Genomic DNA, 13,655 nt, shown 5'->3' with positions numbered 1-13,655 from the left:
ATCATTTGTATTGGCCTGCATTTACAGTCTATTCACATGAGGAAAAGCATTAATGCATGACGCAGATCAAATAGCAAATGCAGGAACACCCTCCAAGTGAGCCACTGATCCCACATCCTGTTCACAATGCTACAGGCTTTTGAATCTGAATGTGACCCTTCTAGGGAGTTTGCTCCAAAGATGAAGGCCCTCACTGTGTCAGTGGCACTGATAGAAAGAGACAGATATGCAGCGTGCCTCTTTTCACAGCCAACATACACATTAGCATAACTCCCTTGGCGCGGATAAACCACCTAGCCACCTGTAGCTGCACAACTCAGTAACCTCACTTCTCCCATGCTGGTGCCCTTTCCCCCCTCGACTTCATTCATATTCTCCTCTTGCATCTCACACATTTACAGTTATGCATGTGAATGTGTGCGCTTGTAAGTTTTCTCACTGCTGATGCCAGCCAAAGCTGCTGCCAGACTGTTTTGAGCTAATGAAGTGAGCGTGCTTGAATTGCAAGCACACATCCTTTGTTACATGTGGAGCAATCTGCAGGGAGCTTGTAGAGTCTGTCTCTCCCAAGTAAATGGAAGTGGGCTAAAGAGTTTAGAAATCCACCACAAAAGCAACATGACTAAGAGGATGGCAGTGTCTTCTGGATGTGTTTCCAATGAAAGAATCGTGTGCATATTCGAGAGATCAATATAAAAATGCAGCTGTAGAAACTTGCCACAGGCTGCTCTCTCTTTCTCTCCTGTTAAGCTCTTCTGGAGGAGGGCTTTTGGTGAAAATAAGGGGCAGAAGGAGTGTCCTGAGGGCCAGTGGGAGCCTCCCCCTGGGGTTGTGATTGGCTGGAGCTGTTCTGAGTGAGTCCAGGGGAGGCCAGTAGGAAGGTGAATGGTCTGGACGCCTGCTAGGGGGCAGGCAGCAGACGAGAGCAGCTACCACTGCCTCTTAAAACCTAGGTACTCCTCATTACAGACTGATAGACAGAGAGCAGGAGAGGGCTGGAGGCAGTTCTAAGAGAGCACCAGGGAAAGAAAGTGAGAAACTGTGAACAGGGAAAGTTAGGAAAAGTAAGAAGTCCTACTTGTAAGCTCACTCTTCCCTGACTGCTGCCTCCCCACTCCACTACCTGAGGCACATACACATACACACACAGGGAGGTGTTTCAGGGAGGCTTAGAGGGTCGACTCTCCAGGGAAGAAGGGAATTAAACACTTTTGTTTTCAATCCGCTGCGTTCATACTCAGGAGAAAAAAAGGGATTACAGCTTTTACGCCTGCCCCCCCTTGTTTCTCTCTTCTCCTTGCATTTTGTCTTCACTGAGTTACTTTGGAGACTTTGGATATAACCTTCTTGAATTGTTGGTCTGAACTCGTAGAGGCATGGCAAACGGACAAAAGAGCCCCAGGTGGGCATTAACCCAGGGCTCCTTCAGCTTGGCACTGGGCCTGTCGCCCTTCTCCCTCCTCCTCCTCCTTACCGTCTCGGCCGCAGATGAGTATGACTACTACAGCTGGCAGTCGGACAACTTCCACAATGGCCGCTTCTACACCAAGCAGCCCCAGTGTGTGGACATACCAGCTGACCTGCGCCTGTGCCACAATGTGGGCTACAAGAAGATGAGGCTGCCCAACCTCCTGGACCATGAGACCATGCCCGAAGTTAAGCAGCAGGCAGGCAGTTGGGTGCCCCTCCTGGCCAAGCGGTGCCATGCTGATACGCAGGTCTTCCTGTGCTCACTGTTTGCACCGGTGTGCCTAGACAGGCCCATCTACCCTTGCCGCTCACTGTGCGAGGCTGTCAGGGACAGCTGTGCTCCGGTGATGGAGACCTACGGCTTTCCCTGGCCGGAGATGCTGACCTGCGACAAGTTCCCCATTGATAACGACCTGTGCATCCCCATGCAGTTCACCGGGAACCACGCGACCCAGCCACCAGGTAGGCCACCTTCACTCATGCACGCTCATGCAAAATACAGTGAAGAGAAATGTCAATGAAATCATAACCAATTTTAATTTGCATAACTACTGAAGAGGCTACTGGTTAAAATTACAGCTTTTCCAGCAGCAAAAAGATAATCTGGTGCTTTCCACAAAATGTAAATATAATGTTTTAGCAATCTCTTTAAAAAGATTTAAAAATGTAATAAATACTCATTTAATAAATCTTTGAGATTTTTTTATTTAAAAAACCAGTGATTAAATATTCTGTCCTGGTATATTTAATAAAATCTAGTTGAAAATAAGAGATATATGAATGCACATGTGTTTTAAATTCGACAGAAGGAAAAGTTGCCACGAAAAATATGTTGTGTTTTGCAGACGCTGGCGCTGAGATGAAAAACTCAGCAGAAAGTAAACGAGGAGACAAAGTTCTGAATTTTTCATTGTTTTCATAATATTACTTTAGCAAATGATCGTTCAAGTCCTTGCAATCAGATACACTGAGAGTCTGTAAACTGTGAGGATGAGAGAATCAGATGGCTTCCATGCATTTCCATAATGACAGACAAGAGATTAAGTGGAAAACTAGCCAAAGGAGGTCAGCGAAAGAGACAGGAGCAGGAAGATGCTACAGGGAAAAGTTCTAAGTGGACAGTTGAGGACGGCTCTGGCCATCTACATATGCCTCAGGGAGGTACGGAGACAGACCAACACAGCCAGGAGACTTGGAGACTCCAGCAGCCAGATCGCACATTGAGTTAAGATAGATGGACTGCAGGGGTATTAACTGAAAGTTACACAGAGGCACATGCATGGACACACACCCTTATCAGTAGTCATCCATCTACAGCTAAACAGTCAGTCAAAGAGTGAATGAATCATGTTTTATTTCATGGTTTGCACAGAGTCAAATTACCAAATTAACCTTAGCTGGATGAAACAAAAGGACAAATCTTTATCAAGGGTTTCTGAGAGTGATTTGATTCACAAAAATAGGAAAATATATTATTCTTCACAAGCAATAAGTAAGAATATCAATAGTGAATAGTGGGACTGAGTGGGAACTAAATCCAAAGAGGTGTGCAAATGCCTGTGTGTATGTGTGTGTGTGTATGTGTGTGAGAAGCACAACTACTTAAGCAGCCTCTTCACAAAAGCAGTCAGCGCTGAGAGGGAGAGAGAGGGAGTTGATGAGAGTCTTTAGACAGTGGAGGGGGACAGTCCCCACTGTGTCCCAGTCTGCTCAGCCATTGTTGGGTCTGGCAGCCAGCAGGCCAATTAGCTAGAAGGCCAATTACTGAGTTCCCACTAATTAGTCGACATGACAGGACAAGAGACGCAGGCAGAGAATGGGAATCGCTAAAGTCTGATTGTCCCTGAGAGAGCAGAATGAAGAGGAGTGAAAGGAGAGGGAAGCAGGAGAGTAAAGACAGGCACACAGCGGATAAAAGAGGAGAAAAGCTGCTTCCTGCAGCATAAGAAGTGTTTGCCTCTGCTTTCAATGAGAACCTGAAGAAAACGGTTTAGATCCGGTTTAGAAAACAGTGCAGATCTCTTAACTATTCCTAGAATTAGATCTAAGTGTGCTGAAGGTGCTTTCAGTTACTGTGGGTGTGTGTGGGGTGGGGGTGGTGGGGGCAGCTGCCTGTTGAGCCAAAGTCAATTAAAACCGTGTCCAAAATCAAAACCCTCTTTAAATCTTTTTTTTTTTTTACAACCTTAATTTATCTTTTATCTTAAGGACACTGAGTTTGTACGTACTGAAAAATGCTATTTAAATAAAATGGCCATTGCCATATTGCTCACATTACTTCACGATTTGCTTTCAACCGTTTAATCTCATTTTTCATCTTCTTTCGTTTATGGTGAAAAGGTCTTTTTTGACTTGAAATGTCCTTTCTGTTACTTGAGCTGTTCTTTGACAGATTAACACATTTCCTAAAGCGCTGAAAACCAATCATTACAAAAACATTGTCAGTCAGTTGTGTGACATATCTTTCCTTTTTATCAATAATGGTCACAGCATACTGACATCTAACTATCTAATCTGATTTGCAAAAAGCAGTGGGAAAAAGACCAGTGGAAGATTCTTGGGTGAATTAATGCAGTTCTGACTTTTTCCATTAGGGAAAATGGCCGTTCTGTTTTTGTAGGACTCGTATCAAGTATGTGACATTTTGGCTTTGCGGAGTTATAATTCGTTCTTCTACATGCTCTTTGAGAAGGAGGCGGCTTGACGTTCATCTGCCACCTCCCCAAACAGGCGACTGTTTCTTGATCCCATCTATTCAAATAATGATCAGAGGAAATAAGGATTTTTAATGTTAGGAAATTTGACATACAAAGAACAAGAGAAAAAATATGCTGATTTCAATTCTTAAAGAATAAAATGACACTCAAAATCAAAAATGAAGTAACGGTAAAGTTACATTTGGGTGTGTGCTTTTTTAGGCGTGTGCACGTGTGTGTATTCATGTGAGCATTTCAAACTAAGAGTGAACCCATATCACTTCTAGCCCGGAGGCTCAGCCACTGACATTTCGCTAAGAACCAGAGATTCTCAGATGTGCCGATGAGGCCATCCCGAGGACAAGCTTTTGGCTTCTAATTCCGCACGGATGCACGCCCGCACACGCACACACACACACACACACACACATGAAAACACAGCCAGCAATAATAAAAAGGAATTTCAGCTAAGAGCTCTTAGAAGTGAGTTTCCCGGGAAGTTTCTATGTCACTGGAGGACACTGACGATTTTCTTTACACAGGATCGCATGAAGCATCTTGTGGTAATCCAGGTGAATCTTTGGGAGTTGGATCAATCACAAGAATTAGTATAGCTTTACTCGCTGGTCTCCCAGTCCGGGAGGCCCCAATGCTATCTGAGCTATTCTGCAATTACATGATATAGCACGGTTCGAGGACTCCTGTGGAAACTAAAAGTAAAGAGCAAGATTCACTTTCCACCTCTGTGTCACAGCCAAAACTGGCAGAAACTCACCACCACCTGAGCTCAGGTTTTGTGCTGGCACTTCTGCCTTTACGTGCATGTGTGTGTGTGTGTGTGTGAAGAGCCCAAGGGGTGTGATTATGTGAAATACAAGTCTGTATATTATACCACAAGACAAGCTGACTGCTGACAAAAGAGGGCCCAGGCATCCCGGGAGCGGAAAAGGCCAGCCGAGCTCAGTCTGTCAGACAGGGAACAATTAATGCCACACCAACAACTACACCTCATTGTTTTAATGATGCCACTTTTAGCTGCTGTCAGCATCTGTAAATCAGTAGGTATGATTAGCACAGACTGGATTCTGTTTTTGTTTTTTTTAAAGGCCCTATTCTTAACTTAGTTTGCATGTTTGCACCAGAAATGAATGCTCAAGATATGTGCATGGTAGGAAAGGTCTGTCCTTGCTGAAATCTGTGATGAAATGTGACTAGTGTGATTTACAACCACATTAAAGGAGACAGGCAGCACTGTCAGGACCCCAGCAGCACAACAGGCACTGCTCATATGAACTTGGTTACTATATGAAAAGGAAAATATGATCCAATGCTCTGGGTATGGAGGGTTGCCGAGGCGTTTTGAGGATGTATTTTCTCTTCTGTGTAGGCTTCCTACAGATGCAAGGAGCATGCTGTGTTTTAGGGGCCCCGTGGGTTCCCTGAGCCATGCTTTAGTCCTCCTCCGTCCTTCTGCGGCCTCGCATTTCAACAGATGTTTGGCTCTCCGATGTAAATCACGCTGAATTTCATCTCCGGGATAGTGCCATTTTATGTCATAAGTGCTGCTGCTCATAACTTAAAAGACCCAAATGAGGCATGAGATAGCGACCGGCGCACACTTTAAATGGAGCATTCTTCCTATAAAAGTCGCTGTGAAGCTCGGGCAACAAGCAATAAGGTACAAGAAATGTCAGAGAACCAGATGACGGTGCTGTTAGATGTGGTCGTGAGATGTGTGAAGACATGTGTTTGTGTTTATTCAAAAGTGCGCATAAGAGAAAGAGGCAGTGGCGGCATGTAACCTCTTGCGTTTTTACCCAACTACAAAAATGATTCCAAGCAAATCAGTCAAACGAAACAAACATAAAATATGATTTGCAGTGTTTGTGATTTCAGCTGCATGTTTAAAGTAAGTTAATTAGGTTGTTTAACATCATGTGATGACAAGCGGTGTCTATTAGGAATTCACTGTGAACGGGCACGATGATTTGTGTTGTTACCCAATAAATTTCATGCCAGAAAGCAATTTCCTAAGCTAAGTAAAACAAAATAAGAATGCCTATGTCATTAAAGAAAACAGATATTCCTTTGCATTGGTACACGGTGCCACTGCTTTGTATTCCAAATTTATTTTGCAAATGAGTTTTCACGTTCATAAGTTTAATAGGTTTTTCTTGGAGATTTCTTTATAGACAAAAGACACTGCAGAAAGACTGAAATGTTATTAACCTCGGAGCTATGAGTAAGTGAAGTTTTGGAGAAGTTTCCCCCTCTTGCTGTGCACCATTTCCACCCTGGCTTGCTGTTTAAAGATTAACAGCAGGGCCTTCCACAAGACCTCCTCCCTACTCACCCCGTTCCCATTATCCCTTTCCTCTTATCCTCAATCATCAACTCCCAACCTCTTCGTCCTCCACAGGTTCTGTAAGCTCTGTAAGACAGTAACATTTGTCATAATAAATTGGAACATTAAAATTTCTGTAATTAAGTTTATAACCCAGTAGGTAAATGCCAAAAGTAGCACACAAGAGGTGGTCAAGTCCAAAGTCAACCAGAGTGAGAGCAAGATTTTCACAATTTAATCGCATGGTAAAAAATTCTTCAGCTGCTTTGAGATGATGGCAAAAAATATATTAATGAGCTCAAAGTCAAAATATTTACTGAGCAGAAATGTGTCCAGGAAAAAAAGTACCAAGCCACGCAGCAGTGATTCCCATCAGAACATGACGGTGATTCCCTCGACAGAGACCGACGATGAGGGCAGTCGTCCCTTAAGTGATTTCTAAGCGCCATCCAAATGCTGGTTTTCGGTCCAAGCTCAACTAAGTTTCATGGAGGGACTGCTTTCTCCTGACACATGCTCTGGCATCAGCACAACCGGGCCTTCTGCCAAAATACCACCCCTGTGAAACCAGAATGAATTACCACCGAGTCTGAATAAGGCCGAACGGCTTCAAGGGAACCATTCAAGACGGACAAATCCAGAGAAGTTTTGTTGTCTCTTGTTCTGTGTGTGTGTGTGTGTGTGTGTGTGCCTGTGTGTGTGTGTGTTTCCATGCTTCTGTCCCAGTCTTCATGTCAGCACCAAACAATTAGAAGCCTGACCTTGCAGGCCTCACAGGTCTCCTGCCTATGAAAGCATGGGAACCCTCAGAGGAGAAAAAACTGGCAGTTACTCTACAAGAACATGGTTCAGCTACCTCCAACACACACATATGCAGACACACACATGCATACACTCAGTGGTGGTTAGGGGGTTCACCTCCCCATGACCCAAGCAGCGAAGCATGTTAAACTTTGACCCATCTCATTATCTGGCCAGACGCTAAGGTTTGGGCTGAGGTGATAACCTCTGAACCCTGACTTTTAACCCAGGGCCTGCACAGTGCAAGGAGAGGCGTGTCTTTTTGCATAGGTGTGTTTCTGGAAAGTGGGAGACACAGAAGGAAAGAGAAAGCACAGGGAACTCAGGGGGTGGGGGAATAACATATTTTGGATCTTGCAATGAGGGCATGTCAGAAAAACTCAACTCTCCTATAAGCAGCCATCTCGAAAAAAAACAAAAAACACTGCTAACTCAGCAAAAGTTCTGCACCGTTTTCCCTTCATGTTGTCAAATTTATCCCCTAGGTGTATAGGTATGTTGTCAGGGCAAGGCTTCTATACCACATCCTTCTCTCTGTGGCCCTTTCTAATATTATACTTTTATTTTTTTTTGCTCACTTGGCGTGCGCCTCTGTTTGGTGGATGAGTGGCCTGATATTAGATGTGTAGAGCTGGAAATACTCTGGAAATACGTGGAATTGAAGCAGTAATTGTTTTGATAAAGTTTCATATTGAGGGGAAAATTACAAGGTGGTGTCTGTTTGTTTATGTGTGTGTCAGAGAAGTCTTTGACGTTTTATAAGTCCTATTAATTGAATGGCAAGGCCTTATTTGTCCATTTCAGCTATATACATATAAAAACATGGAAACATGCAAAAAATACATAAAAAGGATTTTATGCAGGGCCTGTATTTCTTCCCTCATGTACTCTGTCTCAACTGTGTGGGCAGACAACAACAACAACAATCACAAAGTCCCATATCAAAGTTAGACAGGCCAAACACGCTCTTGAGCAAAGCATGCATGACCGTAAATTTTGAGTTAAAAATAAACTGAACTTGTTGCTTTGGTTTCCCCCTCGCTCTTTCACAATGTGCGGTTGCTGTGTGGCCTAAGTGATGGCTGCATCTGTGTACTGAATCACTTTTCACCATGTTCAGCAGCTCCCGCCGCACCGTTTACCTTGAGACCACGCCTGCGCCACCAAAATATACAACGGGCCAGAATAAAAACATTTTCTCCGGTGTAATTGCAGGGCAAACATCAGTCAGCCTGCTGGACTCTGCGTTCACTCAGCAGCAAATCGCCTCTGACAAGAGGAGAGGGGGGCTGCAAATAAGTGCCTCAGAAGTGCTCAGGGCTTAATGATTTCATACTGACACAACTTTGGTTTTGCTGACTGCACTTGACCTCAACGCTGCCATTAGATATGAGCTAATCTGGTTTTAAAAGCACCAAATGAAACGAGATTGAATATAGGTGACGACAAATTCTTCTTCCTTTTTTTGTCCCCTCAGTGTCAAAGGTGTGCCCACCGTGTGACAATGAGCTGAAGAAAGACAACATCATGGAGCATTACTGTGCAAGTGACTTTGGTAAGTAGCAAAAAACTGAAAAACATAATACTTGACTATGGATACAAATGCTCACTAACATACAGCAGGGTCATGCAAACCTTTTTACCTATCTGCAGTCTGGTAAACTTAAAAAAAGTGAGTTTGTGAGAGACTGACAACACAGCAGAAAAGTGCAATTGCTTTGTGTACAACAGTCAGCCAAGTACAAGAGTGCGAGCAAAACATTTCACCACGGGCTTGATTTGGATTTACAAGTCTGTTTCATGAGGTAATAATAAAATCTGTTTTTTAATATTGTGTTGAAAAGCTGTAATAACAAACTTAAAAGTCAAAGCACTGTGTCCTTAAAAACTCCCATCAACATAAATGGCATGGACATAAATTTGTGACAATGTAAAAAGCTGCGTATTCTCAAAAAGCAAAATCACCTAACACGAAAGCTTAACTTTGAGCTGTCAGTGGTTACATAATATGAAGATTAACTGGTTTTTATGCTATTTTCCTTTGCTTATGAATTAAAAAGCACATGAAACCACACAGAGAATCTCATCTGCACATCCCTGTTTCTCACTTCTGATCCTCCTTTCGGTTAAATCTTTATTGCAGCCGTTTCGCGTTAATTTCCCTGCTAGAATTGACTTTTTCTTAACATGAACTGATAAATGACTTCATTTCTTAGCTCCAATTCCAAACTTTCCACTTTCCAGCCTTCCTGTTTCACAATAGTAATGACCTTAAGACGATGCCAAGGTATAATTATATAATTATTCCGTTATTTGAGTTCATCACGGCAGCTGAATTGTTTACAGTGTTTACAGTTAATGATAAACTGCTGTCTATTTGCTCTGGTCCAAACACGTTAAGCACCAAATGAGGAATGGTGACAAAAAGTTGTGAAATTACAAAAGGATGTGTGGCCAGGATCATTTTTTCTCTGCATATTTCATGTTTCCCGCAGAGGAGATGTCTGCAGTATAAAACAGTTTTATAAAATAACCGCATGTACAAAAGAGCCAGAATATACAGAGCATGACCCATAATAAATGATAAAACCACATCCAACAACAACAAAACACGCCTGTGCGCACCTTCCTGACTCTCTGAGCCAAAGCCAAAATGCAGACTCGTCTCCTGTAATTCATGGTGACGTTACCAAATCAGGGATATTTATTTGTCTGATTAATTGCAGGATTATATATCTCAATCTTTTAACATGAGGTTGCTTCAGGGATCAGAAAGCAAAACACAGATTCTTTCTGTTCATTAATATGAAACATGATTGCAGGTTAAATTAGATAGCCGCAGATAGACGTTTTATTGGCTCGGCATTTATGTGGCTGGAGGACACAAGCGAATGCGTCGAAAAGATAAGTGTGACATATGGATTTGGAGATCAAGGAAGGAACGACTCTACAATGTTATTCTTTAGTGCGAGAGCTTGAGCTCATACCTCATGAATGCTGCTACCTATTCATCTTTGGACACTGTTCACCCTCGGAGAGTTTTTGCTACGCTCTGCTTTTCACGGGCGATCTCCTGACATTCCTTGCTGTGCTATCCAGCTGCTGTACAAACGACAAGAGTCTTGTCTAGCCGACACCTTGTTGTTAGAGTAGATTGCTTGCTTTAGCTTGAAGAAAACCTGTTTCTCCTCAAAACGACGGCACACTCCTCACTCCCAGTCTTTCCAGCTGCTTCTACCTCTACGCCCTCCTCTGCTCACTTTAAAGAGAGCGACTTTGTATAAAGACGTGGGCACAGCTTGTCACAAAGATGCTGGCCAGGCAGCACAGAGGGCCCCACTGCATCACTTATGACTAAATATGACTGATTACGGGTGGGCATTTAAAGTGAAGCAGAGGGAGATGAATTATCCTCCGTACCTTTACTGAACACACGCCGTACATACACATGAATGCGGTCTTTCACGAAAACACACACGGCTCAGGCATGTAGGCAGGCAAATACGGCGCATAAACACACTCGCGGCAAAGGAGCTGGATGTGAAACAGGATGTGAACAAGGGGCAACTCAATGCACACATTCCTTTTTGAACACGCTATCACTTCACATGTACTGTATACCTATCTGAGTGTACCGAGGGATGTTTATGCAACCATAGACAAGCAGGCGAGAAGTGAAATGGCGATCTTCCAGCAGGCCGGGGTACATAGCGATGCTTCGTACCGACCCCACGCCTTTGCCCGACCCGTGATTAATTTCACCTGTCAAAATTCTCACCCTGAGAATTCCTCTTTTGAATGTTTGGCAGTTCAATTTTAATCTCTCGCATATAAAAATATGAATTTATAAACAGAAGGTGCAATGGGAGATACAAGTCACGACTTCATTAGGCTGATAAACTTTGAGTTTGCTGTAACCAGATCCTGCATGTAATAAAAACTGTGCACAGAGGTTCTCTGTTCATTATATGTTTTGCCTAAAAATACACAGCTGGTCACAAAACACTGCACTGCAAGCATGTAAACAATGACACGGGCGGGGCAGAATGACAACAGATGGTAATGATTCCATGTAGCAATATTAATCTTATGCTGCAAGCAGTTTTTTAGACTTATGGATGTTGCCCTGAACCTGACTACAAATCTGACTTTGTCTGAGACTTGAAAGCAAAATCATTTAAGATGATTGTTGCTCAGGAATAGCCCAACAACAACAAAGAGAAGACTTGTGATTTATATTGCCAAAATATGTACACCAAATTCCAAAAAGATGTTGGACTGTGGAGTTTTTCCCGAGTCAGACATTCACAAGGATGCAGTTTTTGCACACTGCTCGGGAAAGTCTAAATGATGATACTCGGGGGAGGTGTAAAATAGCTACTGCTTTAGAACAGTACAGAGCTCAGTACAAGACTTCCAGAAGTTAAAAAAAAAATACCACAGCTGCTTAAATAAGAGTGAAACACTGGGATCAGAGTGACACATTAAGAGCTTTAGGGTTTTAGTGAATAAAAGTAAATTTAAATATCTTCTTCTCTTCTCCTTTAGTCCTAAAGATGAAAATCAAGGAGGTGAAAAAGGAAAAGGGTGACCGGAAGCTGATTGCAGCACAAAAGAAGAAGAAAGTTCTGAAGCAGGGCGTGCTGAGGAAGAAGGACCTGAAGAAGCTGACCTTGTACATTAAGAATGGTGCCAACTGTCCGTGCTCCCAGCTGGACAGCCTGGGCTCCAACTTCCTCATCATGGGCCGCAAAGTGGACCAACAACTGCTTCTCACATCCATTCACAAGTGGGACAAGAAGAGCAAGGAGCTCAAGGTCGCCATCAAATACATGAAGTCCCATCAGTGCCCCACCTACCACACCGTCTTCCAGTGACGTGCTTCACTGCAGTGTTTGCTGAACTTTCCACAACTTTGCTTTTCAGATTCAACCTTTGTTTCACTTAGATTATAGCAGTTATTTCACTAATGCATCCCTGAGTCATGGATCCTATAAAGTCTTTTACCAGCCCCGAAGCTAAACATGAATCAGGTTGTTGTCCTTTTCTCCTCTGATGTTAGAGATCATTATTATTATTATTGGAGAGAGGAAAACTGCTTTTTAAATAAGTCGAGTCCCCCCTTTCCATCAAAAAAAAAACCAATTAGCATGATTTCATATTGATTCACACCCTGGAATCTAATGTACTCTTCATTAATATGCTTGCCTATTCTGATATTATAGAATCACTTAAATCATATCCTAAAGCAATCTTCTTAGACATCAGCATTAAGAAATGGAAATTTAACTACTGGAAAGACGCTGTAGTGAAATGAAAATTATGGGAAGGTTTGTTTCTGTGCAAAAAGTGCTGAGAGCAATGAGAGAGTGAACGTATGTGGGTTGTGTGATGTACCAGTGCACACGCTGGCACAGTGCTCCAAGGAACAACATCAAAGCACAGAAATATTGATGATCCACTTAACTGCATGTTGTAAAAAGTAGGTAATTCAGACCAATACTAAATGCTTAGAAAACTGGGATTTGTTTTTTTTCTTTTCCATGCTGGGAACGAAGACTGATGGAATGAGACAGACTGACTGATGCTTCCACTGACTTTGTACAGAACCATTTTTGTGGCCTGAAAGAGGGAAACTTGAATATTTTTTACTTTTTAATTTTGAAAGAGAATAAAGTTAGGGCAGTGAAGGCATCGTCTGGAAAACAAGTGGAGAATAAAAGAGAAAGAAAGAGAGAGAGACTCTGGACACAACCAACAATGTTGGATTCATAAGTCTCTTGTACTCGCTATTTTTCACTATCAGTCTTCAAATGTTTCTTTGCTTGTACTTTTTAAAAAAAAATTGCTTCAGTTAAACATCTATGGTATGAAAACAAAAAATCATACACAAAGAGCACCTGAATACACTGTTGCTGTAACAATGAGAGATTTTTTTTCTAACCTATTAACCTGTAAGTAGTTCTGTTACTGAAATAGATCTTTGTTTTACAGAAAAAGTTAATGAATAAAATATATTTTAAATTTTTATAAAGAACACCTGCTTGAAATGTCATGTTTCACATTTATTACCAATAAACCACAAAGTGTATATTCATGCCTAAAAAATTTATTTTCAGACTATCATCTGCATAAAATGTTCGACTGGTTTTAAAAAAAAGCACATAAGTAACTAACACACTTGAATGAGGATGCTCAGTAGTTTACGACTTCATTTATTTTTAACATTTTTCATATTAAACAGATACTTTTCTCACTGGCCAATTAGATGCAATGAAAATTGGACAAATAGAAAAGGAAACTACTCTGATTTACACTTTTTAAATTTTTTAATCTACCACACC

General features: G+C 42.2%; 1 protein-coding gene across 1 annotated transcript; it reads left to right on the top strand.

Annotated features, from left to right (window-relative positions):
- Nucleotides 1–567: 567 nt before the first annotated feature.
- Nucleotides 568–13,404, top strand: sfrp5 (secreted frizzled-related protein 5). The gene is made up of 3 exons (XM_003451922.5): nt 568–1,932; nt 8,789–8,866; nt 11,860–13,404. The coding sequence occupies exons 1-3, from the start codon at nt 1,377–1,379 to the stop codon at nt 12,186–12,188; spliced, it is 963 nt and encodes a 320-aa protein (XP_003451970.1). The 5' UTR covers nt 568–1,376; the 3' UTR covers nt 12,189–13,404.
- Nucleotides 13,405–13,655: the final 251 nt, after the last annotated feature.

The sequence above is a fragment of the Oreochromis niloticus genome, linkage group LG13, assembly GCF_001858045.2.
Source record: "Oreochromis niloticus isolate F11D_XX linkage group LG13, O_niloticus_UMD_NMBU, whole genome shotgun sequence".
NCBI lineage: Eukaryota > Metazoa > Chordata > Actinopteri > Cichliformes > Cichlidae > Oreochromis > Oreochromis niloticus.
This window is presented reverse-complemented; position numbering and strand designations above follow the sequence as displayed.